This window comes from Anabrus simplex, chromosome 4, assembly GCF_040414725.1.
Source record: "Anabrus simplex isolate iqAnaSimp1 chromosome 4, ASM4041472v1, whole genome shotgun sequence".
Taxonomy (NCBI): domain Eukaryota; kingdom Metazoa; phylum Arthropoda; class Insecta; order Orthoptera; family Tettigoniidae; genus Anabrus; species Anabrus simplex.
Genome location: NC_090268.1, coordinates 56,927,462 through 56,952,929, shown reverse-complemented (window position 1 = coordinate 56,952,929; position 25,468 = coordinate 56,927,462). Strand labels below are relative to the sequence as shown.

The following is a 25,468-nucleotide window of genomic DNA, read 5'->3' as shown; positions in this document are numbered from 1 at the left end:
GCTTATGTTTTGTTGAATTAGAGAAGGTGTTTGCCAGGGTACTGAGGGAAAAAAAATCTGTTGGCTATGCTTATATATTATGAGTTCAAGGAGAGGCCTTCTCAGAAGTTTCTGGTAAGTTCACCTGCATACACCTCAGCGTCAGTGGGTAGGGTCTGCCACATCCCACTCTGTTGAGTCTAGTGTCAGACCTAAGACAAAACACTGGTTAATAGAGCAAACACCTGAAAAGCCTTACATCGGATCTGTTTTTTGACATGCTCTATTGGTGGAAAAATATCTAATTCACTTCTTGGGAACTTAGAATTTCCATTTGGATTTGTTAGGCGGGCAATAATTCCATTGTGGAGTTTTATCTCCCGCATGTAGTTATCAGACTGTGCTTCTTATATAGGGCTTCTGATAAGTTCACCTGCATACACCTCAGTGTCGGTGGGTAAGGTCTGACACATCCCACTCTGATGAGTCAGTGTCAGATCTAAGACGAAATGCTGGTTAATAGAACCAACGCCTGAAAAGCCTTACATCGGATCTGAAATTTTCAATGCCAAGAATGTTTGCCACTTTAAGCGCCTTTTCCCTTAAGAGCACACCATCAATTGGAATGCCTGTGGCTCTTGAAGTTTCAAACCAATTTTTTACAATTTTTTCAATTTTCTCGTATTTGCAGAATGACACATACTTCCTTTTCCTGGAGTTTGGTCCGCATTGTGAAGCACTTGATTTAAAGCTTCCTCTCTTTTTCACAGTTGTATTCAGCATGGATACAGGAAGCTTCAATTCGCGTGCCAATGAAACACTTGTTCCATGGTACGAATCAACCTTTTCTTTTCTAATATTTGAACTTTCTCATCCATAGTGAAAGTTTTTCTTTCCTTCTTTTTTTTCCCATTATTAGCAGGAAAACAATAAAGCAATAACAAAGGAGGATTAACAAATACACACGGTGGGAAAGGAAGATCGCGGCAATTCATTTTGACCACTCGACTCACATAACAAGAACAAAAAATGTAACAAATAACAAAATTAAATGTGACGAATCAGCGACAATAACTTTAACAACTCCAACAACAAACGCAAGTGTAAAACAATAACCGTGAAATAACGAACTCGTGCAAGGCAAACACTGAATCACTTGATAACATCTACTTCTTGTGGCTTATACTGTACTTACCTATAGGTAAAGCAAACACCTGATATCTTCTTCTTCTTATTATTCTTATTCTTCTTCTTTGCAGTTTTATTGGGCTCTGCATTTTGCCATTACCCAGATACTGTATGTGTGGTATTATACATTTTTTGATTTCTGTTGGGTGTCTGTTACTTGCATTCAAAGTTCATAGGATTATGGTGGAAAGTTTGTGTGTATGTGAGATTTAGAGAGTTAATTCAACTCATCGTCGGATTTGAAAATAAGGTTTAGGACGTTGTGGAAAACACCTGATATCAAAGAATGCGCTGAGTTGGTTAAGCGGAAGTTCAATACTGAGAGTTCTAAGAGTTATTATAGACCATGGTTGTTTGATTTGGTCATCATGCCATGGTTACTCAAAGCGGTTTAGGTTAGTTGCAACGCCATTTTACATCAATTTTTTCCTCTCGAATGGCCTGTAAATGGTGGGAAGCTTTAAATGTCGCAAACGTAAATTTGAGGATTTTAATACATTGTGATCATAGGAAATCTCAGGGGACCCACAAAAAATGTTGTAAAAGACGGTAAAACGTAAATGTGGGGTAATACTGTATATCATCTGCAAACAACATGGCTTCTGTTGCCTGTCTTCTCAATCTCTGTTTAATGTTCTTATGAATTTCATCCAGGACTATGATGAATAGTATGGGGGATGGTACACTTCCCTGTCGGAGACCAGTTTCAACTTTAAACCATTTTGTTTTTCCTATACTAGTCTTCACGCTACTAACACAATTTTTGTACATAGCTTTTATCATTTGCACTTCCACTCTGTTAACTTGTTTTTTCCTTAATGTGTCCCATATCAACTGTCTCGGCACACTGTCATAAGCTTTCTCAATATCAATAAATGTCATCACTATGTCTTTTCCAAACTCCCATCTTTTCTCCATTATATGTTAATGTAAAGATCAGGTCAAACGTTGATCTGTCTTTCCTAAAACCATACTGTTCTTCCATTTCTCCTTCTAGCTTCCTCCTCAGTCTTCCTTCGAATACTCTCTCAAAGATCTTAGCTACAAGGGCAATAAGGGTGATCCCTCTGTAGTTTTTACATTCCTTTTCATCACCTTTTTTAAATAACGGTATATTTAAACCATTTCCCCACTATTCTGGGATCTCTTTCTTCATCATCATAATCATCATCATCATCATCATCAATGTCCCTCTCCAGTTGCCCGGGTGTGGTTTATAAGCCTCCTCCACTCCTTTCTGTCCTTCCACTTTTCTTGCTTCATTACTTCTGCCACATCCAATCCAGCTTCTCTAATGTCTTCCAGATCTGATCCATCCACCTTCTTCTTGGTCTTCCAACTGGTCTCTTTCCCTTAACTTCTCTTTCCAATTCCCTTCTTTTTACCCGTTCCTTTCCCATTCTTTTTACATGTCCGAACCATCTCAGTCTTGCTTTTATCTTCTGTACTAACGGTTCTATAATCATCTCTTCTCTGATTTTAATATTTTGAATTTTATCTCTTCTTGTCTTTTTAACTGATCATCTTAGAAATTTCATTTCTACTGCTTGGATCTTACTATCTTGTCTCTTATTAGTTACCAGCGTTTCTAGTCCATATGTTACAATTGGTAGGAAATACTGTTTATATAATGTTAATATCGTTCTCTTGGGTACGTTGTCATCCTATAAAAGCTCTCTGACTTGATGATAAAATGTTGTATCTTTACTTAGTCTGTTATTAATTTTAGGGTTGATTTCATTACTTCCATTAATAATGCTACCCAGATATGTAAACTGTTCTACACCGAGCTCGATAGCTGCAGTCGCTTAAGTGCGGCCAGTATCCAGTAATCGGGAGATATTGGGTTCGAGCCCCACTGTCGGCAGCCTTGAAGATGGATTTCCGTGGTTTCCCATTTTCACACCAGGCAAATGCCGGGGCTGTACCTTAATTAAGGCCACGGCCGCTTCCTTCCACTTCCTAGGCCTTTCCTATCCCATCGTCGCAATAAGACCTACCTGTGTCAGTGCGACGTAAAGCAAATAGCAAAAAAAAAAACCTGTTCTACATTATATAATGCTAAAAAGAGAAAGATGTTCCATCTATTCAGTACAATAATAAATTGTTGCACAAATTAATGTTGCAACATGTTTAATATGTTATGGGACCGGTTTCGACATATATCCATGTCATCATCAGCCGATACAAAAATGGCAAGAAGTCAACACACAAAAAACATTAAAGGGTAATTGTAACACTTATGACACTTTTCTTGAGGAATTAATAATTGAAGTTCATGTAGCACTTTTCAGTGAAGATAATATTTTTGTAGGCATCTTAGGTTCTTGAGCACTCTCGCTGTAGATCTTGAGGTTAAAAAAGGATGCAGCATAATTCACAATTGTTGTTATGCAAGGAATAAACTTGTTGCTAGGTAACAAATGATATGATTTTGTTTTTGGTACTTCAAAGTGTGGGTAGTGCTGTGTATATAAACTCCTAGAATATGTGGTAGGATATGAATCTATCAGTACTAATATGGATTTTATGAGATCTAAGGAAAAGAAAATAAATTAAAAATAAGAAATAAAAAACAGTGAAAAATGGTAAGATAAGTAATACTATGAGGCTCACCTTATTTAGCCTTGCCATGAAGTACAAGAGGAAGTAAGAACCGAAACAGTGCATGACTACAGTTTTATTTTTACTGATTACCATTCCAAACTCATTCATATTTTCATTCAAAATGTCCAGTCTCCTTTGTACTTCCTTTTCTCCCTTTCCCCAAATCACCACATTAGCTGCAAATACTAAAGCATTTACTTCATCACTATTGATCCTCTGTTTTACAAGTTTTATGATTTCAGCCATCAATATAATAAACAATAATGGCGACAGTGCACTTGCTTGCTTGAGACTTTTTTTTTTTTTGGTATAAAATGTTTCAGAGTCACCACTCCCCACTTGTACACTGCTTTTACTCTCATGATACAACATTTTTATCGTGTTAATTAATGATTTTGGTTCATTCCTTTTCTGTAGGCATTCCCATACATGTTTTCTCTTAACTGTATCAAAAGCTTTTTCCAAATCCAAAACTACGAAGATGATTTCCTTGTTCCTTTCCAGATATTTTTCCATTATCATTCGCACTGTAAATATCAAGTCTGTTGTTGATCTATTCGGTCTAAAGCCATGTTGTTCTTCCTCTAGCTGTGTTTCTATTATATCCCTCAGTCTTTTATATGCTTTGAGGTCTGATATTGTAGGGGAACTGCACCTGCGCCCTGGGCTTTTATTGCGCTCACAAGCTACTATTTGTTTTTTGAGGTCCGGTTTCTAGACATCAACCATCACCTCGTTTAAATGTATTGGTCTGTTCCTGTATTTCTATACTTCCTGTGATTTTTCTTTGGTGGATGTGGAGGTTTAAGGCTTGAAGATTAGAATATGGGCTGGAAAGACTTTAATGATTGTGGCAGGAGATTAAAATAAGGTGCTCAGAAATATTACAGAAATTCAGTTTGTATTCAGATGATTGCTATGTAAAATACCTTATTTCACAATGATACTATGGTACATTATTTTGTTTCTTATAGTATTGTTCTTATGTTCATCCAGTGTGCGCATACTTTTAATGTGCCATGGAAACCAATCCAAGAATGCTCTGCAGGAAAGGAGGGTGCAGAACTTCTCAAACATTATGGTGACGTAACACATGGATTATCCCCTAGCGTGTCGTTCATTCCTACAGTATTACTGAACAGGGTAAGTGAATTAAAATGAACTGTTGATATTTTCATGTACTGTATTTAGAAAATGTTTTTTCTTTGTAACCTTATTTCCTTTTGTAAAGAGGATTTTTCTTTTACAGAGCCAAGACAATCAAGCAGCTATACTGAAAAATCTCTTAAGAGAAGTTTGCAGGAAGTTTGAGGTATGTTTTAACTCTCATTAATTATGAATGTTTTCATATGTAAGCTAAATTGAAGTCTTGAATGTACCAATGGTTCATTCACTGTCCTGTGTGGTTTCTTGATTTGAGGGCAATTTTGAGATTAATGGGGCAACTTCATGTTTCTCATGTCTCTTTGGTGAGACAGTATCTCAATTAAGCCTATGCTCATATGGTGTAAAAATGTTGGATTGGAAGGAAATTTTAGTATGGAATATCTTCTAGCCTGATTTTCGTCAGGGAATAGTATGCGTGTAAAGAGAGTAATTTTATTTGAGTCTGTGGCATAGAGTTTGTTCTTTATTTGGTATATTTAGATTCAATAATTGCTATAATGCATAGACTTCGTCAGTATAATTCTTTATTGGTTTAACAAGTGGACCCCACACTATGCGATCCTGTAGTTTCCTACGTTGAATACGATATGTTGTTGTGTTAGACCAGCCCCATGTTATTCTTCTCGCATGCCCATGGCAGGTCTGGGCACGATGAGCACCAAGGAATAAATAGCCAGAAAACACAACACATACACAGGCAGAAAGATACTGAAAAATGAAAACAAAATAGAAAATCAGTGAAAGCTCAAATCAACCAGAGGTAATGGGGCGATACATAAATAAGTACTTACCTATCATGTTCATGTGGGCCAGGTCAAAAATGCCTAGAGACGAAGTTATGGACTAAACTCAAGCCTATTAAATCAAGAGGATAAAATTTAAAAGGCTACCCCTCCTACTCCTACAATAATAACAGCGATTAGAAAAACAAAAGAGTTTATTAAATAATAATTCAATCAAAATAGTAGATAGCCACACGAAAATCAGGAAGAGATAAAATAAGAAGAAGGAAAACAGGTCCAAATGGAAATAATACAAGAGCTTAATAAACTATTCACTATCCTCATAGCATCACGCCTCATAACGTGATTCAGCCAATAGGTTCAACCATAACAACAGAAATTGTTACCTGGGAACAAAATAGAATGAATCCATGATGCAGAGCTCACCCCAAAGTAATAAATAATTAGATATCCGTATCAACAGGACAAGTCATAACAGATTGTGATACGGTCATTCAGTGAGATGCCACACTCGTCGTTGACTGTAACTCAATCTGAATATATATATAACTTCTTCCTGCATACATTGACCAGTTCAACTCAGTTTATGGATGCGTTTACGATGTCTAAACAGACCAATCCTGGCATAAAACATACCCCCACACAAATCACACTGAGTGGATGGAGGCAGGCGGGGTTGTAATTGACGGAGTTTCCTTGCTTGTTGCTTGGCCTCTTGATGTCTGCAGCATTCTCTTTCAAACAAGTTGACAGCGGTGGATGTAGTGTTCCGCCACAGTGAGTGGTCCACAGCACATTCTTCCCATGTATGTATATTTATACCAGTTGTCTTCATGATGTGTTTCAGCTGGTCCTTAAAATGCTTGGGAGGGGCTCCATGAGATCTACTGCCAGAGCAAAGTTCACCATAAAGAATTTGGCGGGGAAGCCTGGTATCACCATGCTGGGAACATGGCCTAACCATCCCAGTTGATGAGTGTTGCCACAATGCTATTTAGCTGCGCTTTGTTGAGAACTGTCGTGTTGGTCACATAGTCCTCCCAATTAATATTCAGGGTGAGTCTCATTTTCTATTGGTGGAAGCGCTCAAGATTTTTTATATCACAGCGATAGTGTGTCCAGGTTTCACAACCATACACCAGCGTACACCACGAGTTTGGTATGCAGTTTTAGGTTGTTATTCATGTAGACTCTGTGCATTAACCATCTGAATGCTGCATGACCATCCCCAATTCTTTTATCAACGTCTTGTGCACAGGTACACCATTTAGACAAGATGCTTCCAAGATATGAAAAGTGATCAACCTGTTCCAGTTTTTGTGTCTAAGATGGAAATACTGAACTCAGGAAGTGTTAATCCTAGGGCATGTTGTGCAAGTACCTTAATTTTTTTCGCATTAATGACAAGACCTAAGCGATCACATGAATTTTTAAAGCAGTTGACTGGCTGTTGTAGTTCTGCAGGTGTTGGAGCAGGAGATGTGGCGTCATTGGCATACTGTAGTTCTGTCACCCGGGTAACCAGAGTACGTCTTTGTGAGCAAAGTCTTGCCAGATTGAAAAGGCCTCCATCAAAACGAAATTTAATCTCCATGCCTAAGTCGTTTGCAGATGATTCATGCAGCATGGCAGCCACGTACAGTGCTAAGAGTGTAGGAGCAAGCACACAGCCATGTTTCAATCCATGAGTGATTGGGAACGAATCGGATACTGAGTTACCATGAAGAACCTGTCCAGACGTGCCATCATGAAGAGTTTGAACCAATTCCACATAACGTTCGAGACATCCAAAATGTCTCAATACTTTCCTTCCACATAGCAGATCTTGGTACTGAATCAAAGGCTTTTTCCAGATCATAGAAAACTAAATACAGAGGCTGCTGCTGCTGTTCTCTGCATTTTACCTGGAGTTGTCTAGCACAGAAGATCATATCTGTTGTGCCTCTGGAAGTTCGGAAACCACATTGAGACTCAGGCAAAATCCTCTCTCTCAGAGCCGGTTTAATAGAATTCTTGCGAGAATTTTACCTGCAATTGACAAAAGCGATATACCATGGTAGTTCCCACATACACTATGATCACCTTTCTTAACGATAGTGATTCTTCAAGTCGTCAGGTACTTCTCGAGTTTCCCAAATCAAGAGGATGAGAGTGAAAAGTCTAGTCTTCAAGGATATACCTCCATTTTGTATCAGTTCCAGAGGGATGTTATCAGGACCAGGAACCTTTCTTGGTTTTAGTTGATTGAGTGCTTTGGTGAAGTCTCTGTATGTAGGTGGAACTGCCATCCATGGTTGTTGGGGCTGCTGAGCAAAGCAAAGTAATCTCCGTACAGGCCATGAAGGCCACTGGAGGGGTGGAAGGTAAAGGCTTCCACTATCCGTAACCTCGGCACTTGATGGAGTAGAGTGGTTAGCTCTACGCCCGGCCGTCTTTGCCCCCAGGAATTAATCTGGTACTCATTTTTGGTGTAGGCTGAGTTTGAGGGACATTACAAAGAAAGTCCTCAGCAACATTGGAGACACGATTTAGAAGTGAAGAGAAATGTTCCTTCCAATACTCTAAAATTTCTCCATTATCATTTAAAATGATAGAGTTGTCAGCAGTCTTCAATGACCCCGATGAAGATCGAATTGGACCATATATCTCCTTTATGCCAGCATAGAAGTTTTGCAGGTCACGGGCATCAGGTAGTCTTTGCAGTTCTTCAGCTTTTTGTTGCCGCCAGTTATTCTTAATTTCCCTAATTTGTGCCTGACATTTTACTTTAAGTTTCAAGAAATGTGATTTCTTTACATTGGAAGACGGATCTTGAAGATAGGATAGGTAGGCTTCCTGTTTGGCATTGATCAGGCATTTAATTTCATTATTTTCATCAAACCAGTGTACAGGCCATGAAGGCCCCTGGAGAGGTGGAAGATAAAGGCTTAATGGTAATACTAAATTCCCATGAAGGGAATTAGATATTTTTCCACCAATAGAGCATATCAAAAATCAGATCAAAAATTGGATGTATGGCTTTTCAGGCGTTTGCTCTATTAACCAGCATTTCGTCTTAGGTCTGACACTAGACTCGTCAGAGTGGGATGTGTCAGACCCTACCCACTGATGCTGGGGTGTATGCAGGTGAACTTATCAGAAGCTTCTTATGTAGCACAGTCTGATAACTGCATACGGGAGATAAAACTCCACAATGGAATTAATGCCCGCCTAGCAATTCCAAATGGTAATGCTAAATTCCCATGAAGGGAGCAAACGCCTGAAAAGCCATACATCCAATTTTTGATCTGATTTTTGATATGCTCTATTGGTGGAAAAATATCTAATTCCCTTCATGGGAATTTAGTATTACCATTTGGAATTGCTAGGCGGGCATTAATTCCATTGTGGAGTTTTATCTCCCGTATGCAGTTATCAGACTGTGCTACATAAGAAGCTTCTGATAAGTTCACCTGCATACACCCCAGCATCAGTGGGTAGGGTCTGACACATCCCACTCTGACGAGTCTAGTGTCAGACCTAAGACGAAATGCTGGTTAATAGAGCAAACGCCTGAAAAGCCATACATCCAATTTTTGATCAGATAAAGGCTTCCACTATCCGTAACCTCGGCGCTTGATGGAGTAGAGTGGCCGTCTTTGCCCCCAGGAATTTTTTCCTCACAAAACCTATTGTTTCCTCAGCTGACTCATTGATGACCTTCTGAAGCGTGGCCCATTCCTGATTTGTACTATTACTGCTGACCGGATGACTAGCTAGTTTGTTTGAGATTGCATTTTTGTAATCTGTAGCAATGGATTCAATTTAAAGTTGTGGATGGATCTTTTTGGTTTGCAAGAGATTGAGATTCTCAACCAGCTAAAAAAGGAGCTTATGATCTGTCCAGCAGTCATCGACGTTTCTTGCGGTCCTTGTAACAAGGTTATCTTTTTTTTATCACATTGCCTGGTGATTAGGCAGGTAGTACTGAGTATTAGTAATGAAGAGTTTGTGTTCAGCACATAAACCAAGGAGCAGTAGACCATTGGGATTACAGTTGCCAAGTCCATGTTTTCCCATCACATTGCCCCATAATTGGTGATCTTTACCAACTCTGGCATTGAAATTGCCAAGTAGTAAGAGTTTGTCTCTTGGTGGTACTTTAGTGATGGTAGTGATCAGCAGGTTGTATAATTGGTCTTTAGGTTCTACATCAGCATCCAAGGTGGGAGCATAAGCAGAGATGAATGTCATAGATTTGGTTCCAGAGAGTGGGAATCAGAGAGTCATAATTCTTTCACTGACTGTGGTTGGAGTTAGCTGATAATCATTCACCAATGTGGTCTTCACAGCGAATCCCACACTATGAATGCGGTGTACTCCCTCATATTTTCGCTTCCAGAAGATTGTGTAGCCTGAGTTGAACTCTGTAAGTTTACCTTTGCTGGACAGACTGGTTTCACTTAAGACAGCAATATCAATGTTCATTCGTCCAAGCTCATGGGTGACAAGTGCTGTTCTTCTCTCAGGTCTGTTATTGTCCTTCAAATCAAGTAGGATTCGAACATTCCGGGTTCCTATAATCAAAGTTTTGGTAATCATAGTTTTTCGACTGCTTAAGGGGTGGCCCGCTGGGTGCGGCCTCCCAGCCAGCTGAGAGTGTGACTACCGATGTTTAGCTCAAATTTTCTAGGGCCTTCCCCAGTCAGGGTGGGCAGTGGTGATCCTAAATAGGCCTGCCCAAACACAGATGCAGGACCGAATTCCTGAGTAGTCACGGGGTCTCAGAAAGACGACCATCACAGATCTGCTGCCAACGTGCAGGTCCGAACTAGAGCCTTCAAGTTTCACCCGAAAGCCTGCTTCCATCATCCTTATCCCATCGCCGTTGGACTTGAATTGTAGGGAGTGACAGCAGAAAAAGTGCCACCAGCAGGATTTTTTTTTTAAGGTGGATCATCGTTTGCTAGGAAGTGACCCACACACTATGATCTCGGAACCATATCCTGCGGCAGAAATGAAATGCGACAAGCAGGTTCTAGTACCACTACTACAACGGACTGCCGCAGACTCGAAATACCATTGAGTTGCGCCTTCATAGCCAGTCCGTCTGGCATGGCCTCATCTGTCTCTACTACCGATGAGAACCACAAAAAGGAGGTTCCTCTGTCCATTTTGCCATTGGGCCAAGACATAAATGATGGGTTCCAGTGTCATTTCCTACACTGAGGGGACCATCACCCCACCCAAAGGGGCTTATCCGCCGGAAGCCATTGGCCCCTAGGGGGGTCGAGTTATTTACCGCCGCCCTACACTCGGCGTTAGCTGTTTTTACAGCTGGTTGCCAAGCCAGCTAACCCTCCTCCTTTCCCATTCCGGGCTTGGGACCAGACAATGGTGGACACAACAACAATGGTTTCCAGTGAACTCAAAAAAAAAAAAAAAAGAGAGAAAAAAAGATGAAAGATAAATATGGCTGAACCAAAGATCAAGTTAGAAGAAGGCGCACGCAGACATGGCACCCGGGATCAGGGATAGATAAGGCGTTGCTAAGGGAACATATACACACTCAAAAAAAAAAAAAGCCAGAGCCCAAAAGAAGCAAAAATAAGAACAAGCAACACAATTAGGCAATATGATATGTGTCCTACATATCTCACATTCAAACACTTGCATAATAGGATAAAAAGGGGTCTAAAAAACAGGGAACACAAAAAATAACAAAGGTCAAAAGTGCCCCAAAAAAAATGTAAAAGCACGGTTCATAAATAACGTCTCGCGCAGATATTAGAGGCCAAACCTACACAAGATCGGAGGCCCATATTGCATAATCCATGCATCTCTCATATACAATTCAAGCCCCAAAACAGCACAAACCATCCATGTACAGGCCCTTTCGATACACAACAAGGTAGTGGCAACATCAGAAAGCAATTTGGTACATGAATAATAACAAAGAAACTTCCACACATGAACTGTAGAATAAAATCGACATAACACACATCCAAGGTGCAACAGAGCTCATTCTCGCAATACAGACACTCAATTACAGTAAGACACAAATCAATTTACCGAATTGTGACACAAAGAAAAACATAGCTGATATAAATAACATTACATGGGCAACAACAGAAAGAACAAAACGGGCCACCAAATAAATAAATTAATTAATTAAATAAATAAATAAATACCCATGGAGAGCAGGAAATAGTGGCCAACCACAACACCACGTGGCGATATAAAACTGACATCGACAAGGCCAAATTCAAATAACAGGAAGAAAACGAAAAATAAAAGGTAGATACATTACCTTAATCAAGTCATTCATATATGTGCAAAAAAAAGCACGTTGTAAACCTCTTGAGACAAAATGCTTAATGTCGAAAAACGTTTAAATTAATGCTTGTAAAAACAAGCGTGTATTAACATTGTGTTGCTTGCCATAGCCTTTCACCAAGATAAAAAGCTTAGAAGAACAGCCATGGGAGAAAACTAGATAGACAAGATCGGGAACAAACATCGTAAAGTCACAGGACGACAAAGGTGACATCTGTGATCTCCTTGGGCTAAGTTCACGTGTACAATAAAACTCAATAAGTCGACCATGATACCAAAGTCAGTGAGTACGCATGAGTAATGGAGGGCAAGCAATTCATCTGTAAAGCGAACCAGATAAAGATAGAAGTGGTCAGGATATAGCACAATCTTCCCACACCTCAGTTCTATACACCTCTGGGATGCTATCGAGAGGGATGTGCACTTCCTGAAAATTGTTCCGGCAAATGTCCATGCATTGTAGGAGGCTGTGCAGCATCGTGGATCAGAACGGCTTCCCAATAGTTCCAATGTCTTGTCGAGCTCATGCCACCCTGCGTCACCACTGTCATCAGGGAGAAAGGAGGTCTACACACTACCAGCCAGATATCTCTAATTCTATTGCTAATCAGTGTATATCATCTGTACCGATGTTGACACTAAATCTTTGTTGGATCTCCTTCATTAATGTGATGAAAAGAAGTGGTGGCAGGTCTCCATCTTTATTTGGAAGTTACCTGTCATTGTTAATGCTGTTCTGATCAGGGTGCAATGATCTAGTTCAGGGTTTCCCAAACTTGTAGTCTCTGAGGACCCCTGAGCATATTGCATGCATGTCCAAAGACCCCTTAGCCACAGAACAAAAAGCAGAATTTTGTAATGATACCAGGTTTGATTTTATTTGTATAATTTAGGACTAATATTTACTTTCTTTGAAAGTTTAATTTAACTTCACTTACGTAAAGATATTTTATAAATCCACAGTGTGGCACTTGGCTAATAATTATAACAGACAGCAGTCTGGATCTGGAAACTTACTTAAATAAATTCACTTTTTGAGGTTGTTGGATGAGTGGGGCAGATGGTGCTGTTTTCCAAAGACCAGGTGTTTTACAAGCGTAGTCACTCGAACTGAAGATCAGTCTTAGGTTAGCTCTCTTTTTGTACTTCGTTGTCATTTGTGTGAGAGCAGAAAAGGTATACTCAAACAGTTATATTGTCATGAAAGGCATTAGACGCAGTATTCCTTTCTAGAAATTGTAGGTTATAGGGGAAGTCATGAACACTAAAGTTGATCAAAAACCTGAAGCTAAACATGCTACTCCATTTCATTCTTCACTCATATCAGACTTCAGTTTATTTTTCACTTTCTCTCTGCCAAGATACTTTGGCTAGTTGATCTTCCTCAAGGTCATGTGCAGTTTCAAAGAAGGGGTTTCTGATCCAGGAGATTTTCTCAACCAGCGGTGGAAAATATGGTCTGAGTGTGGATACTTTTCCCCCAAGTGTCTCACAATTACATCACTTACACTGCCTTGTAATATTTCTTCTTTTTCCGCTGTTAACTTGTAATATCTACCGTCCAGTTAAGAGCTGCATATACTGTATGTTCCTAAATTTAGTATAATGGTCTGTGAATTATGTGTGTACAGTAACATTTTATTCTTGAAGTACTTACAACTTACGTTATTACTGCGGACCCCTTGGATTATCATCAGTTTGGGAATGACTGATCTAGTTGATTTTTATAATAAAAATCTATAAATCAGTTGATTTTTATAATAACCATATGTGATTAAAATAGTGTACACGGTGTTGTTGATATGGATCAGATAGATGGATCACAGTACAGCATATCGCCTGCAAATTCAATGCTCATCTTATTACCTGCTGTCCAATGTTCTAATTCATATAAAATCACTTTGCTTTCTTATTGCTTGTAGTCTATTGGGTGGTGCTTTGGTACCCATCCTGCATGGTTGGAATCGTAGAAAAATGATGTTTTACAATAACTGAAGTAGCAGTGAGGAGAGATTCTTACTTTATGCTTACAAAGGACCCAGCAGCCTACTCCAAGAAGTTTTTTTTACTTATATAGAAAAATTTAAAATACAACATTGCCGATATGAGTAATTATTACATTTTTCTTTCCTGAAGGACTGTTTAATATTCCTAAATATTCTGTGTGATAATAAGATTGAACTAATATGAATGTGATGATGATGATGATTTGTTCCGGGGGGCCTAACAGCTAGGTCATCGGCCCCTAATGGTACGAGGTGCAGTAAAACAAAACGATAAATAAAACATATAAATGTATCCACTATCTAGAATCTAAAATGAATGATGATGAAAAAATGACCATGAATCCAAAAGAATCAGTGGATCCAGTTCACAGTGCCTTATTTTCTGGGAAGGAAGCGGCCATGGACTTAGTTAAGGCTTTGCCTGGTGTGAAAATGGGAAACCACGGAAAACAATCTTCAGGGCTGCTGACAGTGGGTTCAAACCCACTATCTCCCGAATGCAAGCTTACAGCTGCGCACCTCTAACCACATGGCAAACTTGCTCAATGCACTTAAGAACAATGCTACTATAGACACCATTGAGGATAGAGTTAAGAATATCTTTAGCATCCTACATATCTGTAAGAATGCGAACAGTCATATCAGAACCAGGGTGTAAAGAGATCATGAATTTTATTGAAATAATCAGAATCATTGATTTATTTGATTTAAATCAGATTTTTTCTTAAATTTTACATTTTTTCTAATCACTCGATATTATTTTCAGATTGATGTATGCTTCATTGTTTATTACGTACCTAAGGTGAATAATGAAGGATCATTCTAAATTCTTATGTTTTAACAATATTTTGAATTGGGGTTTGATATATTAAAACATATTTTTAAACTAGTTTTTTGTCTCATGACTTATTCATTTAAATAAAAAACACAAACTAGAAATTGTTTACCCCAAGAATGTTTCTAAACTAGTTCTCTATCTTCAGTTGCTTTTATAGTTTCCTTTATTTAAGTGATTATACCAAAAAACAAGCTTGGAAACTTTGTATACACCAGTGGATGATACTCCAGATGATCTTTTACCATACTTCAAGAGTTCAGTGGCGATGTTTCTATGTCAGCTTTATTGCCTTATGAAATGTGATTTGGAGAAGAGGTCCCCTAGTGAGACAGTGGCTTCTGTAACCCATTGGAGGATTGAGGAAAAGGTTCTGAATGGTACGGCTGCTCACACCTTACTGTTATGTATTATTGAATTTGCAGGTGATATGCTGCACTGTGACCTCTCTATCCGTTCTTACTGTCTGAACTACCCGACGATGATCCCTGTCAACAACACCTTGTACACTATTGAAGTTGATCCTGGTGGCGGTGGTTTCTCCCGAATCTGTGTTCTCATGGTGCCCTCTTGACAAGGTGTCCAGTGGAAAGCCCAGTGCCTGTACAAGCACAATTTCAGAGATGGAATGACCCATATGTTGGATCCTACAGTCTGGCTATCATCAAATGTGCTGAGATCTCGTGTCTTGAGGCATCCTGTGCCTAATTGTTAGTCTCACAGCCAATATGAGTTCTGATGACATCGCAATCATATGTCACGCTGTACGTTCACCAGGCTGACTATAGCACCGTTTCTTAACAGCAGCCACTAACCCTAATCAGTGTATATATGTGGGATGATTCAAAACATCAAGTTCAGGAACAGGTTCAATCATTAATCAGTTGTCATTAATCTGTGTTTAGGGCTGTTGCCCAGGTGGCAAACTCCCTTTACATAATCGTTTCTTAAATGATTTCAAAGAACTTGGTAATTTATTGAACAGTTCCCTTGTTAAATTATTCCAATCCCTAATTCCTCGTCCTCTAAATGAATATTTTCCCCAATTTGTGCTCTTGAATCACAACTTTATCTTCATTTTATGATCTTTCCTAACTTTAAAAGCTCCACTAAAGCTTATTCATGTACTTCTGGGACTATACTGCAATTCGGGTCTAGCCAGAGTATTATACTCCCTTTGTTTTACATCCTCACTACAACCCTTAAATACCCTCATCACCATATGAAGAGATCTGTGATATTTATTTACAACCACATTAATGTGATTACCCCAGTTAAGATCTTTTTGTATATTAACACCTAAGTACTGACAGTGATCCCCATGAGGTACTCTCACCCCATCAACACAGTAATTAAAACTGAGAAGACTTTTCCTCTTGATGAAACTTGCAACCTGAGTTTTCGTCCCGTTTAATCCAGATTAATGCCTGGACAGCAATAGCTAGTAAGTATGGCCTGAGTTTTAGTCACGAAAAGAGTGAGATGATGGTTATGAAAAGAAATGGGCAGCCAACAGGTCACATTATTTTGGAAGAAAAACAACTAATGATAACTAAATTCAAATACCTTTGTGGCATGATATCCAATACAGGTTCAATAGATGAGGAAGTAACCCATCAAATTCAAGCTGGAGGAAACTTCTAACAAGCAGTTTGAGATCTAATATGGAAACAAAAAAATGCCATGGAAATGCATGAGAACCATCTACCAAACGTATTATATACTGATTCTAACATGTACTGTGTATGTGATGATGATGATGATGATGATGATGATGCTTGTTGTTTAAAGGGGCCTAACATCTACTCAAGATGCTAAGAATTTAGAGCCTAGTTTATTCTCATAATTTCATCCCAGTTTTTATTGTTAATTGTATATAATTGTTCATTTGTTTTATGTCAATGTTATTATTGTCCTCTAACATATATATAAAAAAGATCATGAAAGAAAGGTGCATGCTTCATGTATCTCAGGATTAATCATATTGGAAGAAGATGCTACACTCGCTGCCACTCCTGCAATTTATGTAAGCAGCAGCATAATCTTGTATTTTATGTGTGATTTTCGGAAGAAATCTTGAGAAAGAACAGGCCTCACCTTAGGCCAGGTCAGGACAAACTTTTGTGATCAAGAAAATATATGGACACAAGTTGTTTTTGAAGTATCAGCCCTGATAATGACCTGCTACTAATTAGTTACTATCAAGTAGTACACAGGATAAGGAATGGGCTGGAGTGACCACACCAAAACACAAGAGCAAAATAAACACAGAACAACCCCTAAAAAAATAATTAAAAAAATCTATAAAAACTTATTGTTATACCCTGACTCTAAGAACAGTGTTCTGAAACCCACCCCAAAAAGAAAAGAAAAAAAAAAAAAGAAAAGGTGGTGGAAACCCAGGATTCCACTATCTGAAACTACTGAAACACCTCATTAAGGCTTAAGATAAATATAATAAAATTGTATTTAATAAATATCAGAGGAAAAGAATGAAAGTGAGATTTAGAAAAGTGAAACCCTTAAATGATTTTTTTCTTCTCTCTATTTGCTTAACGTTGCACCGACACAGATAGGTCTTATGGCGACGATGGGATAGGAAAGGCCTAGGAGTGAGAAGGAAGCGGCCATGGCCTTAATTAAGGTACAGCCCCAGCATTTGCCTGATGTGAAAATGGGACACCACGGAAAACCATCTTCAGGGCTGCCAACAGTGGGATTCGAACCCACTATCTCCCGATTACTGGATACTGGCCGCACTTAAGCGACTGCAGCTATCGAGCTCAGTCCTTAAATGATTAACAAGTAATAAGAGAGATAAATAATTAAGGTAAAAGTGGATCCCCATTGTTAAAACTTAAGACAGGGGCCGATGACCTTCGATGTTAGGCCCCTTAAAGCAGCAAGCATCAAAACTTAAGACAAATAACATAAGTAATAAGGATATAGAATATTGTGTAAAAAAAAAAAGTTATGCACTAGAAATTGCTGCAGTTTCCTTCAAAATCCTGGATGGCATCATTAGCAAGACCAAGAGAGTGAAATAAGATAGGAGAAGGAGGACTCATCATCATCCTCATTTTCCCATTTCCAGCTGACACCGGGTGGGAGCAAATACGTAGGTTGAGTTATGGCAACTATTTTTTTCCTTGCGAACAGGAGACAACACGGAAAATATAAGATATGCATTTGGAAACGTACAGTATGTACTTGCGAATGATGCCACTAGATGGTGTATGTAAACAACAGTGTGGGTCTAAGCATGCCCCCAAGTTCAGTGGGAGCGTCACAAAATGGAAGTCAACAAGCAGGAGCAACGATCGTATATTAAAATAGCAGTTCTCCGCGGCAGAAGTGCACGCCAATGCCATGCTGAGCTGCGCGAAGCATAGGTGTGCATGGCATGCCCTATCTTTTGGACATCGCCATAATCCTACACAATAACGCGACAACTCACACGGCAGCCATCGTTCAGCGTCACTTACGACGGTGGGGATAGGAGGTTCTTCCACATCCGCCTGATCTGAGTCCATGTGACTATGATCTAATCCCCAAAGTTAAGAAGCCATTACATGGACAGCGTTTTTTTTTTTTTACAAAGAGGGCATCGGAACAGCATTTCGGAGAGAGGTGTCACACGTTAGCGATACACATGCAGCGAAAGGTATTCAGCGCCTGCCCCATCGCTGGCAACACACAGTGGAAACCTTGGCTGATTATTTCGAAGGTTTGTAACCAGTGGAGACCTGTCCTTTGTACGTAGTCTTGTATATTTGTTGTCTATACCATAATAAAACAATGTTCACCAATGGCCCGTGTTCTGTCACTTTCCTACGAGAAACTCCTGAAGTCGGAATTTGTCTTTAGGCACTATATATAAGTACATGCCCTATATTTCCAAATGCATATCTTAGATTTTCCGTGTTGTCTCCTGTTCACGAGGAAAAAAAGTAGCTGAGAGTGCATCACCTTGTCTGACTCCTATATTAAGAGCAAACTCATTTCCAATTTTTCCTTCCACCATCACCTTTGCCCTTACTTCTCTTAAAGTGATTCTGAACATGCTAATCAGTTTCTGTGGTATTCCTATTGTCTCCATATATTCATATAGCTTATCCTTGTATATACTGTCAAATGCTTGTCTAAAATCTACAAACAACATATGTAGATCTATATTATGCTCATAGCATTTTTCCATCGTTTGACGTACCACGAATATTTGACCTACTGTGCTCCTATTCCTCTCCACTTTGTTCTGTCGTTCCGTCCTCCTTCTTCCGACACAATGTTCCAATGTTAAACCATTTCCATGACGTCGTTTGGCGGTATCTGTCGTAGCATTTCTTTGCTACTATTTTTAATCAGTTCACTTGTTATTCCGTCTTATCCTGCTGCTTTATGGTTATTTAATTTTGCAATAGCATTTTCTACATCTTTCAATGTGGGGGCATTTATCCGTTGTTCTGGTCCACTCTGCTCCATATGCCTTTCACTTTCTTCCACATCTTCTCTTTCCTTGTTAAGGAGTTCTCGGAATTTTTTCGGTCCATCTTTCACTTATTTCCTCTTCATTCTGTAATAGCTTACCTTCTTTATTCTTACAGCCATTCAATCTTGGCTTATACCCCTTCCTGAAATAATTAATTTCATTATAGAATTCCTTTGTCCTCTTCTGTAACCTTTGTGTCTCTATACTCTCTAGTTTCTTCTTAATCATCTCTCTTTTCTTCTTCTTACAGATGTTATTAGCTTCACGTCTGCATTTCTCATCATTTTCCCTATTTGACCTTGTATCTCTCTGTAACATTTTTACTCTTGCTGAATTATTCTTTCCAATCACTTCCTCACACTCCATATATCGAACCAAATATTTCTTTTCTTTTTAGCTATATCCAGTGTTTCTTGTGCCACATTTTGTATGCACTTTTGAACTTTTGCCCACCTTTCCTCTATTCCAGATACTTGTCTAATCGTCTGTAAAGTATTATTCATTTTTGACTGGAATTCTTGTTTTCCTTCTGGTTGATGTAGTTTTTCCAAATTCCATTTCCTTCTTTCCATAGGTTGTCTCCTCTGTCCTGTTGCCAATTTTTGTCTTACCATTGCTTTTACCAAATAATGATCAGAATCACAGTTTGGCCCTCTGCATGTCCTTACGTCAATAATGGATGCTGCATGCCTCGTTGTCACTAGTACATGATCTATTTGATTTACCACAGTGCTTACTGGCATCTTCCACGTTCCTTTATGTATTTTCTTATGATCAAAGCCGGTGCTTTTAATTATAAGACTACTCGTAGTTGCAAACTGTCCCAAGTAAAAACCATTCTCATTTAATTCTTCATGTAGTGTATATTTCCCGGCTATTGGTCTCATACACTCTTCCTTTCCCACTTTGGCATTAAAATCTCCTAAAATAATAATCATGTCATCTTGGTCCCTCTTCAACGGTTTGTACTAACTCATCATAAAATTGTTCCTTCCTTTCCTCATCCGCATCTTCAATTGGTGCATGTGCTGATATAACAGTTATGTTCCTAAACTTCCCCTTAATCCGAAGCTTACATATTCTATCTGAGATCGGTTCAAATCCTATTACACTCTTCTTCAATTTCCCATGTACTATAAATCCCGTACAGAACTGTCCTGTTCTTTCTTCTGGCCCACTGTAATAGAGGTTATAATCTTTCTTTTCAATACATCCTTGCCCTTTCCATCTTATTTCCTGAATCGCTACTAAGTCATATCCAAATCTTTTTGTTTCATTTACAATTTCTTGTATTTTTCCCGGTTTCAACATTGTTCTTACATTCTATGTCGCCATGTTTATATCCGCTTTCCTTACCCGTGTCCTTTTCCTAAGCTTTTGTCGTCTTTGATTTCCGTCCGGTTTTCTCGTAGAAGTCTTCTGAACAATACTTTTTTTACAAGGTGAGGCCGTTAACCCCACGCTCAACCCTATCCACTGGCTGGGGACATTGATTTTGGAGCATCCTACTCCTAGACAGGTTGTCTTCACCACGACTAAGGAGTCCCGTCTACCCCGTCTTACGTCCTCAACTAATTAACCTCAGTGAGGATGGGTTGCCTCATCCGTCTTTTCCACCATTCCGAAGGTCTTCTTCTCTGCTGGTGCCGTTAAGGTCTTCACCCATAACCCTGGGCATGGGTTCCACGTTATACCCCGTGGGACTGGGTCCCCACCTGAACTTAGCCATCCTTTTACACCGACCTACTGGAGTAGAGGAGGCCCACCCCCGCAACGTGGATGCGCCAGGCAGGAGTTACTCAAGTGGAGAATAGGGAAGGTGGCCCTATCTCCCTTGAGTCGGGTTAATGGTTGTGTATGGTACCACAACCAAAGGCACATATACTACATACATACATACATATAATAACAAAAATTATAGTTATAACCATAATTTTTGTTATATGTGTTTTAATATTATAATTATACCTGCAACATTGTCTTTGTCTGGTATACATACGTTTTAGTTATCACATGATCTGTTTAATTTTTATTTGGCTGAAGATGGCAAACTATTCCCAAGACAGGTATTTCTTATAATTGCACTTCAGTATGAAACAGAAATAAAATTTATAGCTTATAATGTTATAAATAGGTCGAAAATCTAGCAACGTAGTGTATTTTAACATTATGCTGTAATAAAGAAGTATGTCTCAATTAATTCTATGGCCATATTTTGTACAAATTTTATTAGCTTAAAGCAAAATTATACTTTATTCTTAAAATTATGTGATGATGATCAGTTGCCAGCAATTCAACTTCAATTCCTGGCGACTGCATGGGTGGACTGCCTCCAGGTGATTCGGTCTTCAACCACATACTTCAGATCCTTCAGCAATATGTTCATGTTGGATTTGATGGAGTCTATCCATGGGAATGCTGGCCACCGTCGTCTCCAAAACCTCTCCACTTTTCCAATGAATCAGAGCATCTTATAATGTGTCCAGGATATGACAGCTGTAATCTTGTAATGAATGCCTCAAGAGACAGATCTGGTTTGATCTTTTGAATGACCCATGCATTTGTCTTCTTGAGCAATATTATTCTCCAACACCAGAGCTCAACTGCATCCGTAGGCTTCCTATCTCGCTTCCTTATGGTCCAGCTTTCACAATCATATGTAGTTATGGAAACGTTTAGTATGCAAATTTACCTGTTTTTAAAGTGTAATTTTTAGCGATGTTTACAAAATAAAATTGTGAAACATTCAGTGGAATGCATTTATATGTTATGCAATTATGAGGGGTTTCATGATGATTGTAAAGAAAAATAACAGATGACACACTAGACAGTAAAAAGTAATACGCCAGATCTTAATTGACATGCTAGTTAGTAAAGGTTTGCCTGGCCTAGAGCCTACAACTTTTGAGGTAATCTTGTATCTGTATACAGTAGAAGGGATGAAACAGAATTGTGACTGTTTGAAGTGTTCTGTGTTGCTGAAAATTATAACCACTTAGCTTTTATCATCATCAGTATCGACATTTTTTACTCATTTTAGATGACACCTGTCTGGTCAAGATTTTAGTACCATATCCACTATTTCTTTTGAAACTCTTATATGTCTGATAATGATTTTATGGAATCTTATTCCTAATTTCCTTGGTACACAGCAGCAAAAAATATACTGATTTTTTTTTTTCAGGATCCGAAGCCTGCAGAATGTAGCTGATTGGAACTTTGGCGTGGTAAAATGTGACAGAGAAGTTCCAAATGTGACAGAGGGGCCAATAAGAATATTACTGTAAATAGGGGATTACTAACAACGTGGAGGATAGAATTGTCATAATGATACTTCTAGTGTAGATGTATAATTATAGTTGTTCAACAGTAATCATTGAACTACAAGATCAGAGGAATCTCTCTACATTGCTGCTCAAGATTTCTCATTCTAAAATATTCTCTGAAAGTAAATACATGAGTAACAAACTCATAAGTTTTATTGGCTGGAATGTTGTAGCACTGTTAGCACTGTGTAATTTTGAATGGGATTTCATAATGCAGTCATCCAGAAACACATTGGAAAGATAGAATATATGCCGTAATTGCTACAGCGGACTTTATTAATTTTTTTCTATTACATATTCAGGTTTACCTTGTCAGCAACAGCATAGCAATGCAAATCAAGCAACAAAAAGGAAGAATGTTACTTGTTTGTTCCTTCAATTGTTTTATATTTTAAGACTTTTAAGATTGTTTTCTTGTAGGGTGTTCTTTAACATGAAAGAATAGTCATGGATAAGGCAGGAGATAATAAGAGATCACATATTGCAAGTGGTTCTGTTCGTTCTGTATTATGAAAAATGAGAAATCATTTACCACATCTAATAATTGTGTTTTTTTAAATGATCCATTAATTATACTTCATTCAATAACTTAATTGACATGTAGTTTATGAGTTGAATATATTCCTGGTAGTCTAGTCATAGTTTTTCATCATGCAAGTAACTTGAAATTACAGAACAAATTTATGCATGATGTAAGAGTATTCTTTCATTTTAAAATGGGCAATATGTGCAATCGTTTTTTGTATTAATTGGAAATATTTTGAATTTTTAAAAAAAATATTTGTTATCTAGGCATACAAATAGCAGTGGAAGGTTGGATGTACTAAACAAGGAAAAGAACTATTATAGTTACTTCAGCAACTATGATAGCATATCCATTACCTCTATTTGAGATAGGTTGAGCAGTGTGTACAGTACTATTTTATGCTACCGAAGATTGTACCTTTAATGTGCATTTGTAAGTCTCCTGTTATTTTTTTTATAGTTGTTATTGTTGTGACATTATTATTATTAGTAAATATTATCTTCAATTCATCATCATCATCATCAGTAGCAGCTTAGGAGAACTTAATTTTGGATATGCAAATAAAATCTCTTTTCCAAGATTTTATAATGCTTCTTGTGTAAACAAAAAATGAGTATTTTTATATGGCTAAGCTCTATATGTTATAGATTATTGTGATATCATTTACATTTTACCAATGTGATATTCCTAGATATGAGACTTACAAAGTAAAGTCTAACAGGGAAAGCATTTTTATGCTTCATTTCTTTATTGTGCATATGACTGTAATTTCTCAAGTCTGTATTTTCATTCTTCATATTGCATCTCTTTAAAGATCCAACACAAACTTTTTTAAGATATTGGCATCTAAGATGTCTTATTTCCTTCCATCTTTAGTCTGAAGAAATCTTTTGTATTGTAACTGTGCATTGTTAAAGGTAGTAGTACGTTGTGGTTATTCTGTAAGGAAGTCAAAACACAGACTAATCCATAAATGAAGTGGCCTCTGTTGAGATGTTATCAGGGATAGAGAGATGGATTTTTAAAGATATTTGAATGTAATCAGGGCAAGTAAAAGCTTGAGGTTTTTTCAATTGACAATTAGTAAATCAACCAGAAATGAAACTAATGTTCACCATTTTTGTACAAAGTTATTTGTTCCTTAGTTTACAAAAATCATAAACTACACACATTTAGTAGATGCTTTCTGTAAGAAATGAATACAGTGTGATTCAGAATGAAAGCAATAATGTTTAGTATATTGTGCAGGAAGACAAAATGATAATTTTTCAAGAGGGGACTCCTGTCAAAAAATGCAAGATTTAAGCACTGTGAGGAGTCAAAGTTTGACAATGCTTTGGGTATGGCAATTGGTGTGTGTTTGCCATTTTGTCAAGAAACCTCCACCAACCTAACAAGAGTATCACAACACGTATTAAATTACAGAAGGTGTTTGAATTGTCAATCCCTAACTTGATTACAGAGCCTTCATTGGTGGTGCAGATATTGGTATACAGGCCAAAGACGTGTGGTTGAGTGCTCAGTACATCTGTTGATGCATAGATTCTTGCGATAAGATGCTCCTGTGATGATACACCATGCCCTTGATAGTACCCCAAACAATACAGTCTTTGACCGTGTGTGCACCGACCATGTAGGCTCTGTAGTCAAGTTTGAGGTCGGCAATTCGAACCTCTTTTGTAATTTAATACACATTGTAATGCTCTGGTTTGCTTGGTGGAGGTTTCTTGAAAAAATGTGAAATGTTCGCCCATCACCATTCCCAAAGTGTTTTCAAACTTTGACGCCCCACAGTGCCAACTCATGCATTTTTGGATATGGGGTCCCGTCTTGAAAAGTGATCAGTTTGCCATTCTGCGCAACTTGCTATGCATTGTTGCATTCTTTCTGAATAACCTAGTATGTAGTAAATAATACAACTTTTGATTCTGATTACTAATAATTTGAGAGGCTGAGATGATCAGTTCATTACTACTAATCTTTGTGTTCTCCCATACATCATATATACATACGTACATACATACATACATACATACATACATATTGTTTTGCCTTCCACAGTTGTGAATAAAGAAGTGCCTCCATAAGGCTCTGCTTGGTGATAGTAGTTTGGCCTCTTCCTCTTTCACTTCTCTAATCTTTATACGATTAAATATTGAGTGTAACCATAATCTTCTTTGTATACTTGTACTTCTGTTGACAGTCGAGACAGTTACCTACTGTAACTTTTCTATACGTTGATAAATATTCAAAACAATCCATAATATACCACAGCATATTTAGAAGT

At 38.2% G+C, this 25,468-nt stretch overlaps 1 protein-coding gene across 1 annotated transcript in view; it reads left to right on the top strand.

Annotated features, from left to right (window-relative positions):
- The window catches only part of LOC136871611 (GILT-like protein 1), a 95,812-nt gene extending 71,527 nt beyond the window's left edge, over positions 1-24,285 (top strand). Inside the window, exons 4-6 of the mRNA XM_067145073.2 lie at positions 4,771-4,917; positions 5,024-5,086; positions 22,514-24,285. Coding sequence (XP_067001174.2) covers positions 4,771-4,917; positions 5,024-5,086; positions 22,514-22,540 — 237 coding nt within the window. The 3' untranslated portion in view covers positions 22,541-24,285. The remainder of the gene's footprint in view (positions 1-4,770; positions 4,918-5,023; positions 5,087-22,513) is intronic.
- The last annotated feature ends 1,183 nt before the right edge of the window (positions 24,286-25,468 follow it).